Source organism: Erithacus rubecula (genome assembly GCF_903797595.1).
Source record: "Erithacus rubecula genome assembly, chromosome: 13".
Lineage (NCBI taxonomy): Eukaryota > Metazoa > Chordata > Aves > Passeriformes > Muscicapidae > Erithacus > Erithacus rubecula.
The window spans coordinates 1,519,567-1,532,650 of NC_136665.1; the positions used below are offsets into that span (position 1 = coordinate 1,519,567).

Below are 13,084 nucleotides of genomic sequence, written 5' to 3' on the forward strand. Positions count from 1 at the left end.
GACCAACATGCTAATAATAAACATAAAAACACAATAACTGGTAACAAATGGCTTTGCTTGACAGTCTGCCTCAAAACCTTGAAGATAGTTCAGGCCCTCATTCCAAGCAGATGATGTGCTGTGTTTGGTATTGCCTGTTTGTTCTCACAGCTATGGACAGAACAGGAATCTCAGCAGAGGAAACTGGGTTTTGGGGACAGCTAGTTCTGTGGCTGTGCAGGTCACTGCTGCTGGCAGGTCATCAGTGTTCAGAGCACTCAGCACCACTGGACATTTATTGTGACAGCCTGGCCGTGCTGCACTTCTTCCCAGGCACTTCAGTGGGATCAGAGTCCTTGTCTTTAATACTTCCAGGTTCTGCAGTGGTTAGGATAATGACTTGGGCATTTTTTTGTCCAGTTCTTTTCACACAGTGACATCAAGTGACTTTACAATGTCTTGCTGAGCTGACTTTGTAGTGCTGGGGAGGACTCAGCTCCAGAGTCCCCAGCTCTGCCCTACTTACTGCATTTTTATGACAAAGAAAAGACTTTTTAAAGTTAAAAGCTAAGGCTAAACATTCTGTGCAGTTACTAACTCCTCACTTTGTAGTATTCAATCAATTGTGAAACGTTTGACTTCATTCTGCTAAGACACTGATGTGGGCAGACTTTATCCCACACTTACTCATCAGCCCAACTCCCATTGTTCCAGGGGAGAGCTGGGGGAGACTGAACTGAAGGTATGTTGGCTAAACCAGTGTTTAACAGAAATCATGCAAATGAGTCCATTTTCTTTAATAAAACTGTGGAGCTGAGGTGAGTTTAGAGCCAGATTGTTGTTTCCTCAGTTATTTTATCCAGGCACACCAACCTAAAAACTAGAACTGAATTGAAAGCTTGTCTGAATCAACAATGCCATGCACTGAAAAGCTTCCTATTATCCTGTCCTCCTTGACCTGGATTGATTTTCATCCAGGGAGCACCTTTCTGAATAGCTGGGTCATTCCTCACTTTTCATTTGACCCAGACACTGTCAGACACCTGCAGAAACTGGAATTAGAACCAGAAGAATGCACCAAGCTGCCAAGCCTGTATATTCTCTTCCTCATATGCCACTGGTGATTGAGCTACTTGACCTTGCAATAGCTTGGAAAGCTGTTTTATGGGATTCTTTATGGAATGGTGTTGTTCCCTTAGCAGGCATTTATCATTTATGTGATGTATTGGTGGCTGTGACATGCAATTCAGGACACACAAGCACCTTTTCAAATTGTACTTTTCCAGTGCTCTGTATTTAGTATCTGCTAAAAATGAAGCAGTATTTGAATCATTATAAAGCTTCCCTGGAAGGCAAGATACCTTTAGGCCATGCAGCAGGAAAAAAACCACTCATCTAAATCTGTATTTCTCTGAATTATCTTAATTTGTGCAAAAGATAATTCAGCTTTCCAAGCTGACAGAGACCTGTGATCATGTCAGTGCCTCTGAGGGTGGCACAGCTGTGTTTAAGGTATGGATGCTCCAGTCCAGGCCTCCAGTGTGACATGGGGACACTTTGCTCAGGAGCCTGAGCTGTGCCATGAGCCCATGTGGGTTGGAATTCCAGGATCAAGCTCTCAGGGAAGGTTTTGGAACCCAGGATGTTTGGGAATGGCCAGCCCAGGCTGGATTCCCTGGAGCTCACTCTGCTGGGTTGGGGCAGCACCCCATCAAGAGCACATTTATTTCATTGTAGTTTTTGTGGGATGGATCCTGTTGGAGCACCTGTTGATGCTGGATCCCAGCCCTACAGGCCAATTGTATGGGGGAATGGGGGATTTTGGGGCCTTTGCTTCCCCTCTGGTTTCTTGTTGCATTCCATGGCTCCAGCACATGCTGATGTGACTTGAGGGCTGTGGCAGCTCTGACAGTTCTACAAATTATCATAAAATTTACATTTGTAAACCAAAGTGCACCTCTGCTAGACAGAATCATGGAATCAGGGATGGTTTGGTTTGGGTTGGAAGGGACCTTACAAATCACCTTGTTTCACCCCCTGCCATCGGCAGGGACAGCTTCCACTGCCCCAGGCTCCATCCAGCCTGGCCTGGGCACTGCCAGGGATCCAGGGGCAGCCACAGCTGTGCCAGGGCCTCCTCACCCTCCCAGGGTGGAGTTCCTTCCCAATATCCCATCTCTCCCTACCCTCTGTCAGTCTGAAGCCATTCCCCTTTGTCCTGTTGTCCCAGACCCTTTAAAATAGTTCCTCTCCATCTTCCTTGTTGGCTCCTTCAGGTACAATGAGGTTGCAATTAGGTCACCCTAATTCATTTGCAAATCAGTTTGGACCCAAGATCTCCTTCCTCCTCCCCTTTCTTTTTAAATTTTATTTAAGTTTTGCAGCCTCTGTGTCAGTTCCTGCTCCCCTTGAGCCCTAGGAGCTGTGCAGGTGCATCAGTAGGATTTGGCTGCCCACTGCTCCCTGTCCCTCTGGAAATGGGACAACTGGCCATGGAGCTGGTCACTTGACCATGGCAAATGAGCTGCCCTCATCAGTGTGTTCTGGTGTATATTTAACTTAATAATGTGAGCAGATGGTCATTATATTGATTCATGAAGGAAGGGAGGAAGCTTGGCTTGGGAACGTCAGGGCTGAGTGCTGAGCAGCAGAGCTGGGCAGGATGCAGGTGGGGGGGAGGGAAAAATCACATTTTTGTACTCTGTGGGGTCCCTTGGTCTCGTTTTTCTTTTGGTTTTCTCTTTTACAAAGTACCACCGAATAAAATCAAGTAGAGGTGACTCATCAGGCCTGCAAGAATGATCATTTCCCTGGAGAGGAGGCTCACAGAGCACAGGCAGGATGGTGCTGAAGTGTTTGCACCACTGGTGGTGCCAGACAGGGGGGAGATGGGGAGGCAGTCGCCTGTCGAGTTATGAAACTTCTCACTCTGCTGTTGCTGTTAAAGATGACAGCTCTCCTGCAGAGAAAAGGTGATGCTGGAGTAATAATTCTTCAGTAATTTTTTTTGCAAAGAGCAACTTTGTTTACATCTCCTCCCTTTTAGTAGGATATCACTGGAGATTCAAGCCAGAAGCTGACTGTATAAAATATTCAGCCACTCTCCTCCTTAGCCAAAGTGGGAAGTTCACAAATCCCCAGCCTGCAGCAGCTCACAGGAACAGCTTGATTTGCTTCTTAATTCTGCAGTTTTCACAGGAGAAATGCTGCACACAGAGGAATATTCTCCTGAGCAAGAGCTTAATCCCGTGTTTAGGTTGCTGTGTCTCCTAGTTGCTGATTAGCTTTGCTGTCTTATCAGTTTATGTCATAGTATGTGACTATAAATTGACTTTGCAGTGAGGAGGGAATACGTTCATCTTCACAGATGCTGCTGTTTCCATGGAGATAAAAGGACCAATGGCCTTTTCTTGGTTTGGACTGTACTACAGTGAGCAGGCAGAGATGGTGCATTCGAAAATGCAACATTTGGTGCTTGGATATTTCCGTCTCAATATCAAATGAGAAAGCATATTGTTTCTTCCTGGTGATGAAGTTGAATAATAAATACAGCTTTGGGACTTTTTCTGGAAGCAGAAAGCGAGCCCACCAGGAATGTAAGGACAGCGTGGCTGGTTAATGCTTGCTAAACCTCCTCTCTGGGAAAAACCTTTTGGCTTTGCAAAATATAACCCTGTAGAGCCTTTGGGTTTATCTGATGCAGTGTTTGATGCTGGTTACATCACCAGCTGACTTATCCGTGATGTTCCACCGTGGCTGAGCCTGAATGAACGTGCAAAAGCTGTGAATGTGATTTTTTTTTTTTTTGCAATTTTTTTTTTCCTTGAAAAAGAGTTTTTCTACCTCAGCTTGCGTGAAAGAAAATAAAAATACCAAGGCCACCCCCCATTCAAGGATGGCTTGCAGAAGGTGTTATTTGTGAGTACCTTTTCCTTCTTCATCTGTCGTCGCGTCTCTGATTTCTGTGTTGAGGATTCCAGAAGTGGGAGTAGTGATCAGTTTATTGTTGGGTAGGTTTCTTTCCATGAACCATTTTTAGGGTGTTACCTTTTTTTGGCAGATGAATGCTCTGTATATTAAGCATGTTTAGATGATGATGATGATGATGATTGTGCATATAAGTATTTCAAAATACAGCATAAGATAGTGAGTAGTCTGTGTTTAGAAGGGAAAAAAAAAATTAGGAAACTCTTCACTTTGCATCCAAGCAGCAATGCAGGGTGCTAGGAATTCTGTCTGTGATGAGTCAAGGATCTCTCTTCCATTTTGTTCGAATGCTTTGTCATATTAAAGTGCAATCTGTCTTTTCAGCACAGAAATACAAACAGCAGGACGTGCCTTGAGCAGTGTCATATTGAGGAGGCAAAACATCACTGTGATTTTGTCATTATGTCTGTGCTGATCAAAACATAAAGGTGCATTCATTGATTATTATTCCCTGGAGCAGTTTCTGGAGGGTTGAGGGCAGACACAGGAGCTGATTCTCCTGTGGGCTGAGCAGCTCCTGGTGGGAGCTGAGCCCATGGCTTGGGGCTCAGGGCTTGGCCACTCTGGAGGATGATGCTGGTGCTGGGATGGATGGAACACACAGGTGGTTTGCTCCAAAAGGAGGAATGGATGGAACACACAGGTGGTTTGCTCCAAAACAGGCACAAACCAGGCAGGGATGGGCCCTTGGATTTGTCCTCACTCCCAGTCCAGGAGCTTGGCTGTACCTCTGAACAGTTCTGAACCCTGGTTAACCATCCACTCCCTTTAGGGTTAAATTTGGGGTTTCCAGAGGGTCCTGCATGAAACACATGTAATTGTCATCCCCAGCCCTTTCCATTATTTTAACAGTCTTTCTGAGTGCCCTGATCTGAGTAAATCTGCTCCATGTTCAGCAGCACCATCCACACACAGGCAGAGTAAATAAAACCATTCAAAACCCAACTTCTCAGACAGAATAGCAGAAGAATATTAGAATCTGTCTTAAAGTTTTCTTGAGCTTTTTGTGTTGTGCTGCAGGGGTGAATGCTTAAGTTGAAATGTTTTAAAATCAAAATAAATGCAGAGCCTTTTGTAGGAAGTTGAAATGAGAAAAGTAAACTTGGAGAACAGGTTGCACCCTTCCAGGTGTGCATGAATCAGCCTGGAACATCCTACTGTGTGTTTATCCATGGGAGAACAGTTCTGGTTGTGTTGGACTCCATTTTAATTTGGGTCCTGGGATTTGGGGATTCTGTAACTCTCAGCAGGAAATGGATTTCATGCAGTGTTTATAATGTGGGGAAAGGGATATTTAATCCCTGTATGTTGCTGTCTTTAACAGTGAGGTTGCAGTCTTATTTATAGACCCATCTTGTGGAGGATTTTCTGTTTTGCTGCTTACACTTCTGGTATCTTGTACCCACCTCAGCACGTTGCTGTAGAAAACAAGATGTGGATTCTGCCTCCTACTATAATTCTGTGTTTTAACTCCTGTGTAAGAGAGCTGATGCTGATTATTGGAAAAAGGAAAATGTAAGCTGGGGTTTTTCTTTAAGAACTTAACTCTTAAGTACACATGTATATAGAAAATCTTTATGTTCTTTAAAACTAAGGGTTCTCAATACTGAAAATGTATATTAAACTGTTACACACCAATTCTTCAATGCTTGAGTAAATTTTCAGATTAAATCTTACATATAATAACTCTGTCAATGTTTTTGTAATATATATATGCCAAAGGTCTTTGCCATTGGAAGTACCATTTAAGATAAAAATATATTTTTTCATCTTAAAGTGTAGAAAGTCTGGTTGTTGCTGTTCTTTAAAAAAGCTGAACACCAGTGTCACTCTGCTTGGATTAGTGAAAGTATGGTTTTTTTTCAGCTGCTGCACTGAATAGAACATATGTCACTGGAGCATTGTTTTAAGTAACAGGATTTGCCTTGCTGTAAATCTCTCACACTGTATCTGGGTAATTTCATCCTTTGTGCTTTGCTATTTTGCCTCTTTCATCAGCTGCAAATCCAATATGTATAACTGGCACTGCTCAGCTGTGGGTTTGCTGTGGTCATTGCTCTGTGAGATTATAAACGTGGCTGTGCTCTGCAATGGGAGTTGCAGTTTCTTGAGGATTTTTGGGACCTGATTTAATGATGAGAAAAGATCTGGTGAATATATCCACTCTCTGTTTTAACCTAAAAGATATTTTCCTTCTTTCATGTCTCTGTGCTCTTAATTTCTGGGTTTGGACTGTGTGGGGTCTTTTCTACAAATTTTGACAGCTCAAGTAAGCACAAGTGACACAAATGCATCTCATGAGTCCTGTGAATTATTCTACATCTCCCTGCACCATAGATGAGGTTCTAGTAAGACGTAAAAAGGCATTTTTTCTAATTATAAGTGTCAGCATATTAATAGTCTTAATTAAATTCACCCTAGTTCCAGCTAACCCAGGATTGGAGCAAACTGAGCAGAGATGCAGGTGGATCCCTCCTGCCTGTTTGTGTAGGCTGGTACTGCATTTTCATGAAACCAAAAAAAAAGTTTATATTAATTATTTATAATTCTCTGTGATGTTAGTAAGTGTTGTGTTCTACACAAAATAATGGCTGTTCCTTGTTTAGTATGCTGGGCCTGTCGTGGCTCCATTCTCCCAGGAGATGATAATTATTTGCAGGCCTTTTGATGGAGGAGAGGTCAGTGAGTGTGTGCCTGATGATTCCATTGAAAAATCCAGCTGTGGGCACTTGAGTTGGGAATGCACAAAGGGAAGCATTATTCCAAACAAGAACTCCCAGTCTGCTCTTCTGCTGCGCCGTGTACAAATGCTGCTCTCAAATCATTGTGATGACAGCCAAATTTGATGAATTCTGGAACAAAATCCAGTGGTCTGTACTCTGGACTGTGTGTGCTGCTGGTTTGGAACTGCAGGTTTTACTGAGCATTCTTGTAGCTGGTGAAAACATCTTGCATTTCTGTGAAGAGGAAAGGAATTCTAGAATGCTTTTAACCAGCTTCTGCCTATTGCATGGAAGGGGAGGCAGAAATGGAAGGAGACGCCAGCAGAGCAGCTCTGCAACATGTGACTCTGCTGTTTGTGATATGTGGGTGGTTTTTTGACTCTCAAAGTCTGTGCAGAGTAATTACTCTGGTGTTTACCTGCCAGGAGCTGTCCTGATGCCTCCCTGGGGTTTGTTGTCCAAGAAATTGTGCCCAAAGAGCCATTTTGTGCACAGGGAGTGAAGGGAGGAGTTGTGGTTCTCCTGCAGCGTGTGGTGGTCTCTGCTGAGAGCTGGAAGGTTTTTATGTATGCAACCATAAAAACAATAGCAGCATTTAATGTTGTGGGGCTGCCATCCAAAAGAGTGTGTGCCAGGAAATTAATTAATAGCAACACTGTGAAAAAAAAACCATAATATTTTCTGTGTGCCACCACAGCCTCTCCTTGAGGTGTTGGCTGCAGACTGCTGGACATGCAGTGGGGTGAAATGAATAGGAAAAAAAGGAAAATAGGAGAAAAGATTTCTCAGTGCTGCTTCAAAAGCCAAAACCCTACTGCCCTGTGTGTTTTGGGCAAAGAACAGTAGGAATTTGTTCTTGGAAATGGGAATGTCACCTTGAGGTGCCACAGCACAGACAGCTGCAGTCACACCTGGGCTGGGACAATGGGAGCTGCCATGAAAAGCACCCTGCTGCTTTCTCTGCTTTCCAAAAAGTTGTCCTGTGGCCTGGGTCAGAGTTTTCATTCCAGAAGCCCTTCTAGCAGGTTAATAAACTTGTTAATTAGCAAGCATTTAGCTGGAGTTGATGTGAGTCCATATTATTATGACTTTTACTGTTCATCACCTGTTTGATTATATCCTTTTGATTATATTTCAAATGTTGTTCCTCATGGAAGTAATGGTTAGATTTATTAAACAAGAGCAGGACAGACTTTATTAGTTTTTAACTACAGTCTTCTAATCTCAGTTGTTTCCATAACTCTGGATCAACATGAGAAAGAAAAATTCAACTTGTAAAATAATGTTACTCTTCAACAGGAAAAAATGCAAATATTCCTGTTAATAGTTCCAACCAACCAAACCATTCTTGGCTACCTCAGCTGACATGGAGTGAATGGGCTGAAATAGGGGATGAATTTGTGCCCCTCCTTCTGTCCCAGGCTGATTTTAGAAGGATGGATGCTCACAGGTATCCGAGGCAGGACAACAGCCTGGGCTGGGATTACTTTCTCCACATATTCATTGCAACATGCACTTTATGGAGAAATGTGCCAGCAGAAAGGGAAGAATCCTGGCAGATGGAGTGGAACAGATTGTTGTTTGAGAGCAGAGGAGGAACGGTGAATGAAGTCGTGGCTCTGGGAGAGGGCAGCAGCAAAGGGCACTGAAGGTTCTGAGCAGCTCCTCTCATCTGCCACATCATTAACTCCAGACAGGATCCTTCCAGCTGTGCTCCTGCTCCAATTCCCCTCAGTCTCAGGCTTTCTGTTTAGAAGCTCCTGTAGAAAGAAGCTCTCAGGCAGTGATGGTTTTATAATTCTGACCAGCTCACAGGTTTGCATTGCTGAAAATTCAGCAGCAGCAGAATAAGCAAGGCTGGGTGGGTGTCCTGTGCAGGGAGAGGGGACAAGCTGCCTCCAGGCTTCCAGTCCTGCCAGGAGCATCTGCTGGCTCCCAGCACAGGAATAGCTGTTAGAGCAAAAGCAATTCCAGGCTAATGGCCTCGTGCTCTGTTCTCCCAGGTTGCTTAAAAGAAATATTGAGAAAATTGTCTGCTGAGTTTGGGAGGCTTGTTGGGGATTGCAAGAGAAAATGAAAAAAAAAAAAAAAAAAAAAAAAAAAGTTGTGGCTTGATGTGATGACCAGTAATCTATTTCTTTTTATTTGTACATCTGAGCAAAGCTCTGAAACCAGAAGATTAAAAAGAATGGCCATTTCTGTTTGCTGGTGGACAGGAAAGTGCTGTTTAAAATAAGTGGATTCTAATGGCAAACATAATGGGATTTGCCCTGGGGTGAGAGGCACAGGGTCTGTGTGCTCCAGGAGGAGCTGGGTTTCTCCTGTTCTTGGGGAAGGAGATCGTGAGGGCTGGGGTCAGATTCAGCTCTGGTTTTTCTTGCTCTCACAAGAACCTCGTGTAGGGATTCACAAGGAGCTGCTCCCACAACGGGAGAGCTGGAAGGAACTTGGCCTGGAAATGGGAATGGTCAAACTTCACTGCCCTGGGCCAGAAACTGAAATGAGCAGAAGCAGCATTTGTCACTTCAGTCCTTTGTCTTGTGCTGGTGCTGAAGTCCCTGTGCTCCCTTTATAATCCTAAATCATCCTCTGAAGAACATCAGCTACAGATGTGGAACTAATCTTCACAGGGCTGAGTATCTGTGAGACTGTGAACAGGAGAAGTGATTAATTCTTCTCCAAATGACTGAAATGGGTTTCTTCTGATGTCTATAAGTGTTAAAAATCAGTAAATGAATTCTAGCTTGAATGCAAATTTGTGTTGAAGGCTGATTGCAACATATAGCTATGAAGTTTTAAAAGTAATTAAAACTCCAACCAAGCAAAAAAAATTAAAAAAAAAAAAGGTGATTTGAACCTTAAACATTCTGTGGCATATTGCAGAGGGGTAAATGATTGCAAGTGCTGTTTTGGTAGGTGATTGAAGGCACAAAATGCCACATATGAATCTTAAATTGCATCAGCAGATTTACCCCACTGCTTTGGGCAGAATTAGTATCAGTCAGGGGGTGAAGAGCCTGAGCCTTGTGGGCAGAATCCTTTTGGAAGAGCCAGGAGCAAGCTCTGTTCAAAAAGATTTGTTGAGCAGAGCTGAATCCAGAGAGATTCTTCCATATTCTTTCATATTTCACTGGTTAATTCTCTGAAGAAAGAGATCTGTGTGAGGAAAAAAAAAAAACAGTGGTGGGAATGGAATCTGGAACATTCTCCTACTGTTTTGGTCTCCTACTGATTTCCTTCTTTTGCTTCTGCTGGACAAAGCAGGTGTGCCAAGGGAGCAGTTTGAGACTTGAGCCCTGCATCACAGCCTGCTGGCCCAGGACAGAGCAACTTGTGTGCAATACTGTCTGTTTTTCCTGCCAGAAAATCCAGCTTTGGCATGTCCTGGCTGCTTTGATATGGCCCATCAACATTTTCAGTGCTGTTCTTTTGAATTTTTTGTCTTTCCAAGGGGTTTGAAGGTGCCCCCATGAGTACCTGTGCCCTGGGAGGTGTTAGCAGGGCACATCCCATGCTGGGGAGGTGCCTTGTCTGGGTTGGGCTGTAATTCCAAAAGCTCGAGTGTTTCACAGGAGTTTCCACCTTTAAACAGAAAATCCAGCTGATCCTGGCCCAACACAGTGTTGGCAGCAGGAATCAGAACAGGCTGACTTTGTCTTTTTCCCTGGGGATTAGTAACTTACTCCTTCCTGAGTAAAGCCTGACTTCTTTTTGCTTGACCACTCTGTTTGATCTCATAGGAAAGTGACCTCACTGCATTCACTTTAAGCCTCAGGGGTGCAGAATAATCAACATCAGTCTTCTGAGAGTTCTGTCAAAATACCAAGAGAAAGATGGGGGATTAAAAAGTGCATTTGTGTTCCCCAAAACACACATGCACCCTCTGCTGACTGCCAGATTGGATGCTCACAAGTTGAATGAGGATTTTCAATTTAATGGTTCCCTCTTCCACAGGTGCCCACTCACAGAGCTAGGAGATATTGATTATTTTTTTATTATTTCCTAGAAGAATGCTGTGTCCTGAGAAATTTGATTAGGTAGATTTATTGTGGAGGACTTGCTGTGCTGAGCCTTGTTTAATGTTTCCTGGCACAAACACCAGGGACATTTGCTGTGTGGTGTTTAAAGATTTCCCAAGCTTTCCTTCAGATGTGGCCCCTTATCTGTTTTTTGTGACTTCTCTTTGTTTTAGTGAAACAATACCAATCTAATGATCTGGGGTGCAAAATATCTTTGTGCAGTAAATCGGTTTTTTGGTTTTTTTCCCTAGGCTTAGAACAAATGATAGCAATTAAACTGCTATTGCACAGTTCTGAGTATTGTTTGAAACACAGGTGAAACTTGGGTTCTTTCACATTTTCAAATGCTTTATTTTGCAATATGTTTGTAATTGCTGGGCTTGAAGAAAGCTTTCCGTCCATGTCCATTGCATTCTCCCTCCTCATTCAGAGCACTGTGCATTAATTCCATGAACAGCCTGACTGGTGCAGAGTAAGGTGCAAGCTCCATTTCCATAGGGATTTTAACCCTCAGTGTTTCAAGGCAAACCCCAAGCCTTGAATTGGCATTTGACCTGAATCCTGCAACAAACCTTGGACTGATTCTTCATTGCAACAGCTCCCCACCGTCATTTTGATGTGTGCATTTAAAACCTGGGACTTTTCCCCTCTGTCCCCTGGGATCCAGAACTGACAGCTGTGCCTCAAATTTCAGTCACCGTTCTCATGAGTGTCCAATATTCCATCAGCACCTGCCTTCCCCTCAGAAGCCCCTTTCTCAACACCTGGTGGTTTGACTCTGTGTTTTTCCTTGTGTCGTAGGTCTTTAAATACTCTGCACCAGTTTTGCTGCCCAGCTCCATTGTACCATTCCCAGCTAGCTGTCCCTGCCACACACTCAGAGTACAGGTAAGAGTAGACATGCTCCACCCACTGCTGTTTTTTGGACAGACACCTGATGTTGCCATTTGACACCAGAAAAGCAATAGCTGCTTGAGTTTTAAAATTAAAAAAAAAAAAACAAAAACCAAAAAACAAAAAAACCCCAAGAATATTGGAATAAATATCCAGTATTTTTGATGTCTTGTAGGGTAGCTGTGAATAGAACTGTCACTGCAGTGAAAAGGGAGCTGCAGGCTTAGCTCTCACATGACAAATATGCTGGAATATTGATATAATTTATGGAGGATATTGGTGTTGTTCTGAGCAACACTTTTTTTTCACCCTGCCTATTCCATGCCAGTAGCTGAGGAATTCATCCCCCTGTTTAACCCCCTGAAGGTGAAAGGCATGGACCTGCCCAGGGCTCAGCACTGCCTTGGATTTAAACGTAATAAGGGAGCCTTGAACACATCCAGGCCCTCGATGCCAAGCAGAGTCTGCCCTGAATACATCAAAAATACATGTTTTCCAGCTCAAAATGTGATTTTTAACAGAGATTCCTTTACTATGTGTTCTCTTTGATCACATGTGGAGAGCAGCAATTACATCCCATAGTACAATTCACTGTCAGTGCCAGTGTTTATTGCAACATCTTAGAGAAGCATCAAAGGGCAGCTAGTCTAAGTCATTGGAAATGTGAAAACTGTTAAAATCCTGTGCATGCCATGGAAAATATTGTCTTGAATTTTTACTTCTGCTATTAGCAATCAGCTTAGTGATAATTGCCAGCTCATGAATAATATTCATATCAAAATATTGGAAGCCTGGTGCTGAAAAATCAAAATCACTTTGCACGGGTGATAAGGAAAGACAAAAGCAAACAATGAATCCTAAATCTGTAAATGCATAAACATATTTCTGGTTTGAATATTCCATCCTGTAGTTACCTCTCACCATGCATGCTTGGATTCACCCTGTTGGTTTATGTTGCAGCATCTGTTTGTGTGTTTGGTTTTTCCCTCCCATCAGAGCCCTTGGTTTTTTTTGGTGGTGGTGAGTCCATAGTTGAGTTGTAAGACAGCTCAATATTCCTTTGGTGAGGAGCAGAGGGGAAAACTTAGATTCCCTGCTTGCTTTTTAGTGAGGCTTTTAGTTTTTCCTATGTCCTTAGTTAATAGTGCTTTAATTTTAAGGATCTTCCTGTAGGGATGTGATGGGAAAACCAGCTGTTCCTTGAATGTCTCAGTGTCTTGCTCCATGCAGGGTGTTATTTTTACCACTAATACTTCTTCTGGAATTAAAACTTAGAGCAGCATAACTTCATGCTTGAAAAATCTGGATTTCTTCAGGTTTGGTTTTTATTGTGCAGTGAAGACAGGAATTCCCTGCTCTGGATGTGCAAAGGTGTGCAGTTCTCAGAGTGCCCAACGTGTGCTGTGGGATTTTCAGCTGCTGGCTCAGGACTGGGGGGTGGGAAGGAGCCCATCCCTGACCTTGTTGGCTCTCAAGGAAGTT

At 43.3% G+C, this 13,084-nt stretch overlaps 2 protein-coding genes across 7 annotated transcripts in view; one reads left to right on the forward strand and one right to left on the reverse strand.

Moving 5' to 3' along the window:
- The window catches only part of LOC306807311 (uncharacterized protein), a 1,031,843-nt gene that overhangs the window by 727,418 nt on the left and 291,341 nt on the right, over positions 1-13,084 (reverse strand). The gene's annotated exons all lie outside the window — the stretch shown is intronic.
- IQSEC1 (IQ motif and Sec7 domain ArfGEF 1) overlaps positions 1-13,084 on the forward strand; it is a 261,481-nt gene that overhangs the window by 99,927 nt on the left and 148,470 nt on the right. For 2 of the 6 annotated variants that reach the window (XM_079317372.1, XM_079317383.1), the window contains exon 3: positions 11,510-11,596. The exons of 2 other annotated variants lie outside the window; for them this stretch is intronic. In XM_079317372.1, coding sequence (XP_079173498.1) covers positions 11,510-11,596 — 87 coding nt within the window. Of the gene's footprint in view, positions 1-3,351; positions 3,898-11,509; positions 11,597-13,084 lie in introns of those variants that run through there. 2 more of the 6 variants (XM_079317382.1, XM_079317375.1) reach the window with 1 other exon arrangement.